General features: G+C 43.0%; 1 protein-coding gene across 4 annotated transcripts in view; it reads left to right on the forward strand.

Moving 5' to 3' along the window:
• Positions 1-673: 673 nt before the first annotated feature.
• Positions 674-13429, forward strand: part of Lrrc28 (leucine rich repeat containing 28) — a 127237-nt gene continuing 114481 nt past the window's right edge. For 3 of the 4 annotated variants that reach the window (XM_052761394.1, XM_052761397.1, XM_052761396.1), the window contains exons 1-2: positions 674-800; positions 4780-5007. In XM_052761394.1, coding sequence (XP_052617354.1) covers positions 4840-5007 — 168 coding nt within the window. In that variant the 5' untranslated portion in view covers positions 674-800; positions 4780-4839. Of the gene's footprint in view, positions 801-855; positions 979-4779; positions 5008-13429 lie in introns of those variants that run through there. The other variant, XM_052761395.1, reaches the window with a different exon arrangement.

A 13429-nucleotide genomic window follows, 5' to 3' on the forward strand; every position in this document is an offset into this window, starting at 1 on the left:
TTTTTATTTACGAGACAGTGTCTCACGTAGCTGAGGCTGGCCTCTAACTCCTGATCTGTCTCCACCCCCAAGAGCATTGGGATTCAAGCATACACCACCACGCCTGGGCCCGCGTGTCTGAAGGGTAGAGACTGTTCTTGACACCTTTCAGCCAGAGTTTCGAGACCTTAAACCCACTGCCTAAGTTCTTCTTGTAGACTCGACTTACTTGGGTTACGTAAGCCCGACGGCTTCTGTTTAAATGTCAGACTCGTGGTCTAACAGTAGCCGGGACTGCTGTTCAAAGCAAAGGCCAGACTGTGCCCAGCTCTTAGGACCATGCCTGGTACAGAATCGCTCCGAGTTTTATTGCTGGCATCCGTCAATGGGAGGCTGAGAGCGGGATGCATGTGAGAACGAAAAGACAGATCAGTTACTGGCGGCTCCGGAGGCTGGCGCCGCCTAAACGACCCCAAACGACGCTAAGCAGAAACGCCACTTTCTTGACGTCCAGCCCCAAATCGAAGCCGGAAGCCAGAGCCGAGCCACGGCCCGGACCCTGGAGGAAGTCGTGCTCTCGGCCAATAGACGCCGGGCTCTGAAAACGAGCCTCCCATTCCACCTATCGTGAGACAGCGAGAGCTGGGGCGAACTATCGCGATGTTTCGTCCTCCTGGCCACTTCTCCCCCGACCCTTACTCCCGTTAGTTAGGCCCGCCCCGCCGCAAGCCCCGCCCTCCTAGCCCCGCCCTCCCTCTATCCCTGGACTGCCTGCCAGCGCAGCCCAGGCCACCACCGAGCGCTGGTCAGCGGGCGCCCAGGTGAGTGTCCCGTCTCCAGGCTCACAGATCGAGGGCACTGGCCCGGCTCCTGGTCGAGACGCTTCATTCCCTTCGCCACAGAAGCTCCCGGGCCTCTGCGAGAAGGACCGCGGGCTGTCCGGCCTTGGGTCCCCTCGGCTGCTGTGTCCTCCGCGGCCCCTGGTACCCGAGTATCCCGGTATCATCTGAATTCCTGCCCCTGGGCTCCCTGCTGCCGAATTCTTACGACTAATTCTAATCGAACTAACTCGGGCAAAACCAGGACGTCTGGTAGTTTTTCTCATGGAGAAAACAGCCTTTTACACATGCTTATAACGTGCAGTTTGTAAGACCTTCATCTGCTAGTGCTAGGAAGTGTCAGATTGTGTATTCTATCAAATCAAGTACTGCAAAGTCAGTTAGGGACTGTTCTTTAAAATACTTACGCTTAAAATGGGGGTTTTCTTAAGTTGGGAGATTGTTCTGTTTGCTTCTGTTGAGAAGACTGGTGTTGGACTTTCAGAAAACTGAAGACGCAGCTGTATATATAGAGTTAATACTACAGTATTTACATTAACTGTGGGCTGGAGGTGATGAAGTTGAAGGGGCAGGAAAACTAACCTTTGAAAGGCTGTATTGCCAACGAGTGCATATTGGGAAAACAGGAGCATTATTAATTCTGGAAGCTTTTTTATTTCACTTGTGTGCACCTTACTTCCCAATCTGTCTTTGTAGCAAGATGCATTTCAGCAGAGCCTAATGATGCTTTTGAGGCAGTCAGTTCCAGCTGGAGCATTCAGAAAGCCATTTGGTTACCGTGAATGGAGATTTGGGATATAGTTTTACTTTGCAAAAGGAAAGCTTTCCATTTGTTTAATCTTTGTTTATCTCATAATGGTGACACACTGGCTACATTTTACTTTTGTAAAGGTAAGGCAGTGCCCAGAATTGGGGGTTAGGACCACCTCCATTGTGTTTGTGACATGGTATCTCATCTGTGAAGTGGATTAGTTCATGTCTGCTGTGCTGCTTGGCTGTAAGGATAAAGATCCTTATGGCAGGTAGCAAGTTTAAAGAGTCTTTGAGTGACCTCAATGGGTAAACGAAAAGTCAACCTTGGAACAGCTGTTCCTATTTCATCTAGTTATTAGCTGTTTGAAAGCTAAAAGTATTTGTTGCTGTAGCATTATGCAGACATGAAGAAAACAGCAATACCTCTCTGCTCTCAGGATTTTACAGACTTGTCTAAAGTGTCAGTAAATAGGTGTGTGTGTATAATATATGTGTGTGTGTGTGTGTGTATATATATATATATATATTACAATTATATATAACAAATATATATATGTATATTACAAATTGTAAAAACAACAACTGGCTTGCTCTAAAAGAAAACCATGGGAATGGTTAGTTGGGATAGGGAAGTGAGTTTTATGTTGAAATCTGCGAGGGGAAAGAGGCAGTTCCCAGGCCAAGAAGAGAGCAGCCAGTGCTTGGAGGAGTTTAGTAGGTCCCAGTATTAAGAGTCCAGGAACTTGGTGAATGTGGCAGAGGAGGCTGGACAGGCAGGTTGGGCCCGATGGTCAAGGGCTCTGAAAGCTTCGTAAGGCTTTGCTTTTCTCAATAAGGAGTTGCTCAAGGGTTTATTTAGTAAGACATGCCCGAGAGGGAGAGATGAAATTGTGTGTACATTTTGTGAGGCTCATTATTTTGGTTGATATGTTGGAAATGAGGAAAGTGGACACATGGAGACAAGGAATACATCTGGCCAAGGCAGGAGATGGCAGTGGCTCGTGGCTTTGACAGATGTAGAGATGTGGCTGGAATTGAGATGTGTTTTGGAAAGAGAAACACTAGCCTTGTGATCGACTGAAGAAGCTGAAGTGGAGAGGGTGGGATCCTCCATGACTTCCAGCTGAGCTGCTGTGTGCGTGGAAGGGTGTTTCCCCCACATTTGCTGATTTAGGAAAACCTGAAGAGGTGACTGGTGACCAGCATTAACAGCTGTCTGGGAAGGTATGACATTGGAGATGCTGTGAGACAGCTAAACCACGCCCAGTAAACCATTACTCAGTGGATAATTACCCAGGAAGCTTTGTTTTCTACACAGAAGCATTGATGCTGTCAGCCCTTTGGTTTCCTTCACTTTATATGAAGACATGTAAGATGTTGACAGGTGCCTGGCAATAAAATGAGAAAGAAAGTAGATGGAATAAATATGGGAAAGTATTAGATTCTTAGATTGACCTAGAACTGTTACTGAGCACTTCATAGAAGTAGTCTTTTAAGTAAACTGGCAACTGTTGTCTTCTGAGCTAAGAAATAGGAGCTTGAAAATGATAGAAAGTAACCCCACAGTTACAAGCCTCTGCCTATTGAAAGCCTTCATACAAATGCTCGGTGAGAATTATTTTCTTAAAATGAATGAAACAATTGAAACCGCACCCTGTTCCTTTTCTGTTTCAATAGAGAACTGGAAGGGATGTCCAGAAAAATGGACTTTCTGAGCAAAACTGAAGTCAGTTGTTGCAAACTTCCATTTACTTAACATCTGCTGGGATCCTGTGCTTCTTTGTAAAGAACCCACACTTTGAAATCCCGGGACCTGGTGTCAGATTCTTGCTTTGAATTCCTTATGCACTCTTTCACCTTTGACAAGTTCAGAAAGCCCGAGTTTTGTTTCCTCCTGTGTTAATAGTGGAAGCTTATTCATCCTTGTTCCTAGTAAGATGGCAAAGTAGTCAGGTGGTGGCGGTGCACTTTGATCCCAGCACTCGGGAGGCAGAAGCATCCGGTTTGAGGTCTACAGAGCAAGTTCTAGGACAGCCAGGACTACACAAAGAAACACTGTCTTGAAAAAAATGAGGGGGTGGCAAATATAGCTTCCTTTTCTTGTCAATTTTGGGACTGGAAGAGACTTTACAATAGTTTTTCAATCAACATATTAACTGCTGTATCTACACGAGTCACCTGAGACCCAGAGAGCTTTATAATTGGAAAACACAGGGTTCACGTTCCTAGTGCAGTGTTTTTGACTAGTGACTTTGGGCCTCTTTCTTGTCTATTTCTGACAATCTGCAAAGCTGTAAAGAAAAGGGTAACAGACAAGAGAAGTAAAAATGTGGAATACTTGACAATATTTACATAGTAGAAAGTAAAGGCATTAAGCTGTTAGTGATATGAGTAGAAATCATATTTCATGTTTGAGATAAGTAAAATACAAAATGAGACAGCTCAAAATGAAGATGGGGCCCGCTGCATTTGCGTTTTTTTTAAAGCCTTTTCTTTGGTTGCATGCTGTACAACTTGCCTCTGGGGTCTGTGGATACAGAGCAGTTGGTAGAGTGCTTTCCCAGCATGCACAGAGCCCTGGGTTTGATCTCAGTACTACAGAAACAAAGAGGTGTGCCATACAACTGGAGGCTGAGACAGGAGGATCCAAATTTTAGGATCTTCTTTGGCTATATAGCAAGTTCTAGGCCAGCCTAAGATGCACGAGACCATGCCTTACAAAAACAAAACCAGAAACTAGTCTCTGTTCTCATAAGGATTCCTACTTCAAGTCCAAAAGAAATTTTTCTTTGGTTATGTCTCCCTCCCTCCCCCACTTCCTCCCTTCCTTTTGGTTTTTGGTGATAGAGTTTCTCTATGTAACAGCTCTGGCTATCCTGGAACTCACCTTGTAGACCGGGCTAGCCTCGAACCCACAGAGATCCCCCTGCTTATGTCTCCCAAGTGCTAGGATTACAGGTGTGAGCCACCACTGCCTGGCCAGTTAGGTCTTTTTCTAGTAAGTAGTAAATATTGCTTAATCAGAGTACTCCATTATTATTTTAATGTCCTAAATATGTGCAGAGATTTTAGTTGTCCCAAAGAAGGTAGAGAGTGTAATTATCTTTAGTGTTGGTATGTTCTAGCTCTGTAGGCTAACAGGTTTATATGCAGTGCTTGTAAGAAACCTTAACAAAGACTACATTTTTTTTTTTTGTCCTCTTTCTAGAAATGGACCAATTTTGACAAGATGTAGAGCTGCAGCGTGCCTGATCAGACATGTTCAGTCATGGCATCGGAACTTTGTAAGACGATCTCTGTGGCCAGGCTTGAGAAGCACAAGAATTTGTTCTTAAATTACAGGAATCTGCACCATTTCCCACTGGAGTTACTGAAAGATGAAGGGCTGCAACATCTGGAGAGGCTGTACATGAAAAGGAACTCACTCACAACCTTGGTAGAGTATTATATTGCGTTAGTACCATTTATAAATGTGGCCCTGACCAAGGTATTTTTCATTCGCCCACGCTGTTCAGATCAAGGTGTTACAAATGCAGGCAATGGAGACATACAGGGGCTGTCAGTCGTTGCTAATTCATTACTTACGTGCCTGCCGTTAGGATACAGAAGGGATGTGTAGGCAAGTGAAATACTCTAATGTACTACTGAGAAAATCTCCCATGGCCCATGCTTCTACTGTATGTTAAAGCAGTCTAGATAAAACGTAAATAAGAGAAGACCAGTAAGCCCGACTCTGACTTGGAGGAATTAAAAAGGGAATGATCTGAAGACTAAAGTCTTAATATATATTTGGGAAGTCTAACGAAGCCTTTGTGTGTTAACCAAACAAAACCTTTATGTTTGCCTTGTTGAAATCAGAGTGACCTTGCATTGGGATATAGTACAGGTGGAAAAAATTTTGCAGCTGCAGCAACATTCGATTTACTTTTTATGTTCTAAGAGAAAGCAAAAAGTCTTCATTATAACCTGTTATATGTAAGATAAAGAAACTATTTAAATTTGGGAAGAGAATGTTCTAACCAGAATTCAGTTCTCACTACTTGTTATAAAATGTGGTCCCCACTTTAAATGAATTTACTTTATATGGCCCTTTGTGGTTATCATTTTACCTGATTTGAATTTTTGCTTGAATTTGTGACTTGGGTTAGCGTGCTGTTTCTTTGTAATTGAACCTTAAGTATCTGGAAAGTGTGCCACACTCGTTTCATATGTGTGGCATGTAATCTGGACAAATTAGTCTATAAAATACCTGAAGTAGGTGGAATGCATTATAAGGTGTATCTTTGCTTTGTCAAGGAACAAATGGCTATGCATGTCTTTAGTGTTTGACATATTGGTACCTATGTCAGGTTGAATGCCTAGCTAGGTTTTTAAACTTAAAAATGTCTTGTTTACACTTTCTTAGTCCTCTATGAAATATCTCTACTGTGTGATATGAGATCATACTTACCTAGAATTCTAGCCCTTGGGAAGAAGTGACGTAAGAAATGTATCAAAGATCATAGCTCCAATTTCCCCACTTGCATAAAATAGTGTACAAAAATATTCACGAGCAGATTACTGCCTATCAGCAGTAGCCCAATGGAATAGACTTTTCCGAGAAACTGACCTTTGCTTATAAAAGTTAAACAGTTGGTCTTTTGTAAATTTCTGGCAGTTTTCAGCTTAGGAAAATATGCCAGTGTCACACAATTTGGATGTACAAAGTGGTTCATTCACATATCTAATTGAAAATTGTTTTTAGTTAGTGTACAAAATAATAGATCCCATTAGGTCATGTCCATGTGCATATCACTGTGTCTTCTCATATTCATCTCCCTCTCCATTCCCCTTTCTCCGTAGTCCTTTCTGTTCACCCCCACCCTTAATCGGCCTCCTCATAGCATACATTCCAAGTTCATACTCTGCCCCCTTTTTAATCAGCCAAGATGAAATTTTTGCAGGGTTTGATAATAAAAGTATCTTGTTTTCTCTTGGCAATTAATATGTTTGATTAATGTGTATCAAATAACTTTAGGAACTATCCTGTGGAAGGCTGTAAAGCTCCCACAGGATGCTGGGAACCAGCGATCAGCTCAGAACTGTCCTGTTCCCTGGCTGTATCAGATATAAGACAAGGTTTTCAGTGTTTGCTGCTGGTAGAATGTGGCTCCTGCCTGAGGTTTAGTTTGTGGAATTTGACCAGAGGCTGCAATGCTGCTGTGCGGCCTTATGGATTCATTGGCCTTTCGTTGCTTATTTTGAACAAGCTTGGGAACCTGCCAATCATTTCTGTTTTCCTGGTACAATTCTTTTTTCCGTTGTGCTAAATGTCCTTCTTTTCTACATTTCCTACATGTCACCCCTCACCACGAAGAGCCACTTCCTGAGAAGTAGTGACCCATGTGCAACCCCTACCTGCTCACTTTTGCAATTCAAATGATTTGACTTAGCACAGTGGCTTTTATTTATAGGGCGGTTGTGTGTCATGTTTTCCGAATTTGGGGAATGCCAATATTTAGAAGTAAACCAGGAAAAAGCCTGTGAACTTAATGGAATAGACCTTTTCACTTAAAAAAAAAAAAAAAAGGAAACCTTTTATTTGCATTTCTTTCATGCTGAATTTATCCCTGTGTCATAAGTTTTTGTCTCTTTGGTTCCATCTGGAATATCTCTTTTTTTCTGTGTAGCCTCCTACTCTAGCTTAGGAACAGTGCATTCCTGTTCAGTGGGGACCATCTCAGTTTGGCAGGGGAGCTCATGCATGCTGTATTAGTCAGGGTTCGCTAAGAAACAGGACTGATAGACTGTATATATATATAATACATATGTATATATATATATATATATAAAATTTATAATATTGGCTTACAGGCTGTGATCTGAGTAGTTAACAATGGCTGTGTCCCTGCAGAAAGGCAAAGGATCCAGTAATTGTTTAGTCCACAAGATTGGGTGTCTCAGCTTTCTCAGTCTGGTGCTGGAGTACTGGGGAAGTCCTAAGAGCTGCCAGTTTTCAGTCCAGGTTGGAATACTGAAAATATAAGTTCTACCACCATTGAAGGAATGGCTCGGGGTAGATGAACTTGCCAGTGAGAACGAGGGCAAGCAGACAGAATACATAAGCTTTTTTCTGTCCTTTTACGTGGCCCGCCACCAGAAGATGCGGCCCAGATTTGGGGAGGGTCTTCTGACTTCAAATGATCTGGTCTCCCACCTCAAATAATCCAACCAAGAAAAATTCCTCACAAGGAATGCACCCAACTGCTTGGTTTTTAATTACTTTCAAATGTAGTCAAGTTGACAGCTAAGGCTAACCATCACACAGGTATTAATCTGACCATGAACTCTGTAAATTCAGCAGTACGTCTTGGATATGTGGCATGTCTGGATATACATGACTAGAAGAGTCTCCGTCTAAATCTTTAAACTTCACATTACTCTCTTTGTGGCTAAACTTGTACAGCAAAAATTCAGCACTTACTTTTTTTGGGCCATCAGCCCTATGTCCAGCCCCAGTGCTTGGCCTGGACATACCTGTGGAGTCCACCATTGTACTTCCAGAATAGCACACTTTGTTTTTTTAAAGTGACATTTTTCAGACACTTGGTGGCTCTTTAGATATACATAATCTTGAAGACCTGTTCAATTTGAGTGTTCTTAAAGTGAACACAAGGATTTGAACCTCTTGATTTGCACATTTTTGTAGGGTTTTCTGGGATGAGAGTAGGTCTTCAGAGGGACACGGACCACGCTGTCTCTCTGCCAATGCCTGGTCTTGTGGCTCCGTGGCACCCCTCTTGGTTGACAGTGATCTGTCTGACCTTGGGCTTCAGATTGTTTGTGCTGCCTTGTCACTCTGTACTAAGCACTGCTGCCTCTGGGAAGATCCCCTGGCCTGGATGCACACACCCCTGAGGCCAGTGGCCCAGGCCAGGATGGCAGCAATAATGGAGGACTGAGTAACTTCCCTAGCCACCTATGTTTCTACCCTAATCTAGTCACCAGCTTCAAAGGAGGACTCCATACATGTGCCACACGTGAACATGTATACACATACATACCACCCACAGAAATTAATACCTACTGTTAAAGATTATTAATACCTTTTTAGAAACTATGAGAAGACATTGTAACTCATTATTGGAGTGGAAATTGACTTACCTTTTTTTTTTTTGGTGGTTTAGACTCTATCTAGTAAAATTGAATACCCAATAGAAAAAAAAAATCAGATGAACAAGGATATTCATTGTATGCTAACATATGAGCGTGATGAACAGTTGTTTTCATAAATGTGCATTTAGTATGTTGGTTAAAACCTAGTAACAGCTAACTTCTTTTGAATCTTTACCAAGGCATTTGCTTGACAACAAATGCCAGGCATTGTTCGAAGCAATTGGCATGTGTTATTTAATCCTGAGAACAATGCTTGGATGCAGGCACTTTCATTATCCACATTTACAGATGAATAAGGCATTGAGAAAGGACGGGAGTGATGATGGTTGTGGATGATGGAGAGTGTGAGGGACTGTGGGAGCTGAAGAAGATCCTGAAGTAGTGATAGTTAAAAAAAGGATGCACTATTATATCCGGCTATTACATTACTTTCTTTTAAATGGACACTTAAAAAAGTTATTAAAGATGGCTGGCATATAGATTCCAAATATTTTGACTTATGATGGTGGTGACTCTGTTTATGTAGTACCGACATGAATGTCTGACTAGGTTCGGGTGAGAAAAGGCAATGGCTAGGGAAGTTACAGGCTTATTTCTCCCTGGCCCTCACAGGGTAACATTCCTTTTCCAAAACGCTTGGAACCAGAAGTAGCTTTACATTTTAGGTATTTTTCTTCGGATTATTTATTTGTATATACACGGTTAATTTTGGGGATGAGAATCAAATTTAGTCACATAATTCATTTGTATTTCATACTTACCTGAAGTTAATTGCATGCTGTATTTATAGAACTCCTGAGTTTTGACTGCACCCTATCAGAGAGGACAGGTATGGAACTTTCCATTGTGGTTTTGTGTTGATGCTCAAAGGTATTGGATCAGAGGGCTGTTTGGATTAGATGCTCTACCTAGAGTAGAAGCTGTATCAATATTGAAGCAGCTTGAGGGAAAACAGTAAATTAAGGTGGTAAAAAAGAACATTGCACAATCACGTGAGGTGAGAGGGATAGGAGGAAGGGTCTAAGTGTGGCTCCTTTTAAATTCTCTCAGGAGGAGTTTCTTTTGTTGTTGTTGTTTTGTTTGTTTGTTTTGTTTTTAAGATAGGGTTTCTCTGTGTAGCCCTAGCTGTCCTGGAACTTGCTCTGTAGACCAGGCTGGCCTCAAACTCAGAGATCTACTTGCCTCTGCCTCCCAAGTGTTGGCATTGAAGGCATGCGCCCCCACCGCCCAGCTTCATGAGGAGTTTCTTGTTGCTGGTCAGCCTTTTGGACACATGGGGTTTCAACTGCTGCAGTAGTACAGGCTCTGCAGTCTCCCTGATTGTACTGTACGGGCTCTAGCTGTGTATAAAACCATCCTAATTGTTTCTTGTATTGAATAGATAGACATAGATAAGTCTGTCACACGGTCAACTTTCCAGTGATCTGTTTGTTTTTGAAACAAGATCTCGAAAGTAGTCCAGGCTGGCTTTGAACTTGTGCATTCTTTTAACTCTAGCCTCCCAAGTGCTACGATTACAGGCATAAGCCTCCATGCACAGCATTCTGCCTGCATTTTAGTAGCTATGTAATGTAGTCCTAGAAAATCAGTTTGTAGAAATGTGAGCAAGGGCACAGTGAAACCACTGAACTGGACAGCCCTATGGGTGAGAAGAAGGTTTGTTGTAAACATGAAACTGTTTCACGGCTCTCTCTCAGGTAAAAAAGAGAATAGACAGAGGTATTCAGAGAAGTCCAAAGCTGCCATGGCTACCTGTTAGGGACAGAAAGAGTAGCCAAAAAGTTGGGGAACACCTCGGCAGTTATAAAGAGAGCAGGTAGCTTCAGAGCAGAGGGAGCTGGAAGCAGAAGCAGTGTGTGTGTGTGTGTGTAGATTGGCATGAGCAGTTAGATACATAATTTCCAATTACATAACATCTGCCTTGCAGCTAAGGGCAGTCTTATTTGATCAAAGTTCACTCCTCATCAAAGCTGGGTCACAGGCTGCAGCTCCATGGTGTCAGGTAATAGCATCCATGATTACCAGTTTGTTAATTTATTTTTAATTAAAAAAAACGTTTTTCAAGATAGGGTTTCTCTGCACAGCCCTGGCTGTCCTGGAACTCGAACTATAGACCAGGTGGCCTTGAACTCAGAGACCTGCTTGCCTCTGCCTCTCAAGTGCTGAGATTAAAGGTGTATCACCATGCCCGACCTCTGTTTATTTTTAAGTTCTTTGAGAATTTGAACATAAGTATGTTATATTTACATCATTTATTTCATTTTCACCCTCCCTCTCCCCTTCCAGTATCTCCTCCCCATTCTTCTGATATTCTCAACCTCCTCTTCTGTATTTGTTGTTTTACACACCCACCCACCAGCACACACACCCACCCACCAACACACACACACACCCCACACAGAGTGTTGCTTGTGTATACATTGTATACATGTATTTAGGGCTGACCACTTAGGATGGTCTAACCCGTTGGGGGCTCATTTCTGGAGCAAGCTGGTTCTCCCTTGACAGCAGCCTGGAGTTCTGGATTTTCTACATCCTTCGCAGCCCTTGATATTTTCCATTATTTTGTTGTTGCTATCCTGCCTTAGTAGTTCTGAAGTGGTACCTTGTTGTGGATCTGATTTGCACCTCCCCGAGGCTGATGGTGTAAAGTATCTTCCCATGCATTTATTCGCAGCGTTTGTACGTTGTGGTAGCTGGCTTTCTATTGCTCTGGCAAATTCCTGGATAACCAACTTAGAAAAGGCTGTTTCTAAAAGGTCATTGAGAACCCAGTGGGAGTGCTGGGTGACAACGGGTGGCAAGTGTGTGGTGGAGTAAATCTGCTCCTCTGTGACTGGAAAATAACAGTGGGAAGAATGAGAGAGTGAGGAGGAAGGCAGGGACTGATTTCCCTTCAAGTTAACATTCCCTGTGCCCTGAAGACTCACCACCTTCTCATAGGGCTCGCCTGGGAACCAAGCCCTGAATGACGTGTGAGGTCCGCCTCTGACATGTGTTCTCCTGTCCTCGGTCCGTCTTTGAGTAGCCTTTTTGTTACTGAATTTCAATAGTTTTCTTATGTTCTGGGCACTAGACCTTATCTGCTGTGTGTTTTGTAAGTATTTCTCTTACAATCCATACATTGTGTTTTATTTATAATGTCCTTAATGTACAAAAGGTCTTAATTATGATGAAGTTTAGCTTACCTCTTTTTGACTGTTGTAGCTCATGCTTTTATATACCATCTGTGAATCCACTGCCAGATCCAAGAGGAAGGAGATTCATTCCTTTTCCTTTAAATAATTTGTTTTCATTTTATGGGTGTGGGTGTTTTGCCTGCAGTTATATCTGTGCACAATATGTATGCAGTGCCCACGGAGGCCAGAAGAGGGCCTGTATCCCCTGGGACTGGAGTTAGAAATTGTTGTGAGCCACCATGTGGGTGCTGGGAATTGAACCTGGGTCCTCTGGAAGAGCGGCCAGTGCTTTTAATTGCTGAGCATCTCTAGCATCATGTTCCTATGTTTTGTAAAAGTGATGATTTTAGCTCTTAAACTCAGGTTCTCGAATTGAGAGAACAAGTTAATTCTTGTATAGTGTGAAATAGGAATACAAAATCCTTCTTCTTCTTCTTCTTCTTCTTCTTCTTCTTCTTCTTCTTATTATTATTATTATTATTATTATTATTATTATTATTATTGAGACAGGGTTTCTCTGTGTAGCCTTGGCTGTCCTGGAACTCACTCTCTTTGTAGACCAGGCTGGCCTGGAACTCGCTGAGATCTACCTGACTCTGCCTCCTGAGTGCTGGGATTAAAGGCCTGCATCACCACACCTGGCTTTTATTTTAATTTTTTTAACTGATCTAAGAGCCAAAATGTGTGACTCCTGTGAGATGTGTTATTAGGTGTCAGGTTCAAGCAGGTGCTGAACCTTGAGTCCGGCTAGCTTAGCCACACAGGCATTTCCTAGTCCTGATGGATGCAGAGTCTGGGTTGTTTGGTTACTCTGGCTTGACAGAAACCTCAGGGGTGAAGCCTAACAAAGCTGTCACCAGTTTGAAGTCGCTGTGGAGCAGGTGAGTTCTTTTGAGAGACTAGGAGTTAGACAGACTTCTTGGCAGGCAGACAGACAGGGAGAGGAGCCGTGACTGAGTGATAACGGAGACGAACTTCCAAGATGGCCAGCTTTTTCCTTACCCTCCCGACTTAAGAAAAGAACCTGATAGCTAAAAACAAAGGCCTTGCAGGCTTTTTTCTCCCACCAGCAGCCCCCCTGCTGATGGACTGGCTCAAACCCTGACCAGGAGATGTCCTACAACAATTGTGGGCCAACCAACCATCCTATCTCTTTTCAAGCTGGCCAACCCTAAATTAGGGGAGGAAAACTCCGCAGACTTAAAAACCCCAGCCCTCAAGAAGAGACTGGCTTTTGGCTTTCCAGAGGCCTTTTTCTCTGTGTGTCAGCTGTACGCACGTGTTCCCTTATCCCCAGTAAATGCCTTTCTCGGACTGCTGTTTCTGTCTGCTCCTGTTTGCAGCGTTTAAGATTTCCCTGGTGCTATCTGGCTCAAGATTTTTTCTGCCTTTTAATTTTTTAATTGGCAGGAAAACAAACAAAAACGGAGCCTGATCAAGAACCCCAGACCGGATCACTTTTGCCTTAGTTTCTGAAAGGGAGGAGCTGGAAGGACAGTCCCATCCAGAGAACATCACAGATCC

The sequence above is a fragment of the Peromyscus californicus genome, unplaced genomic scaffold, assembly GCF_007827085.1.
Source record: "Peromyscus californicus insignis strain IS unplaced genomic scaffold, ASM782708v3 Scaffold_4__1_contigs__length_199733344, whole genome shotgun sequence".
Taxonomy (NCBI): domain Eukaryota; kingdom Metazoa; phylum Chordata; class Mammalia; order Rodentia; family Cricetidae; genus Peromyscus; species Peromyscus californicus.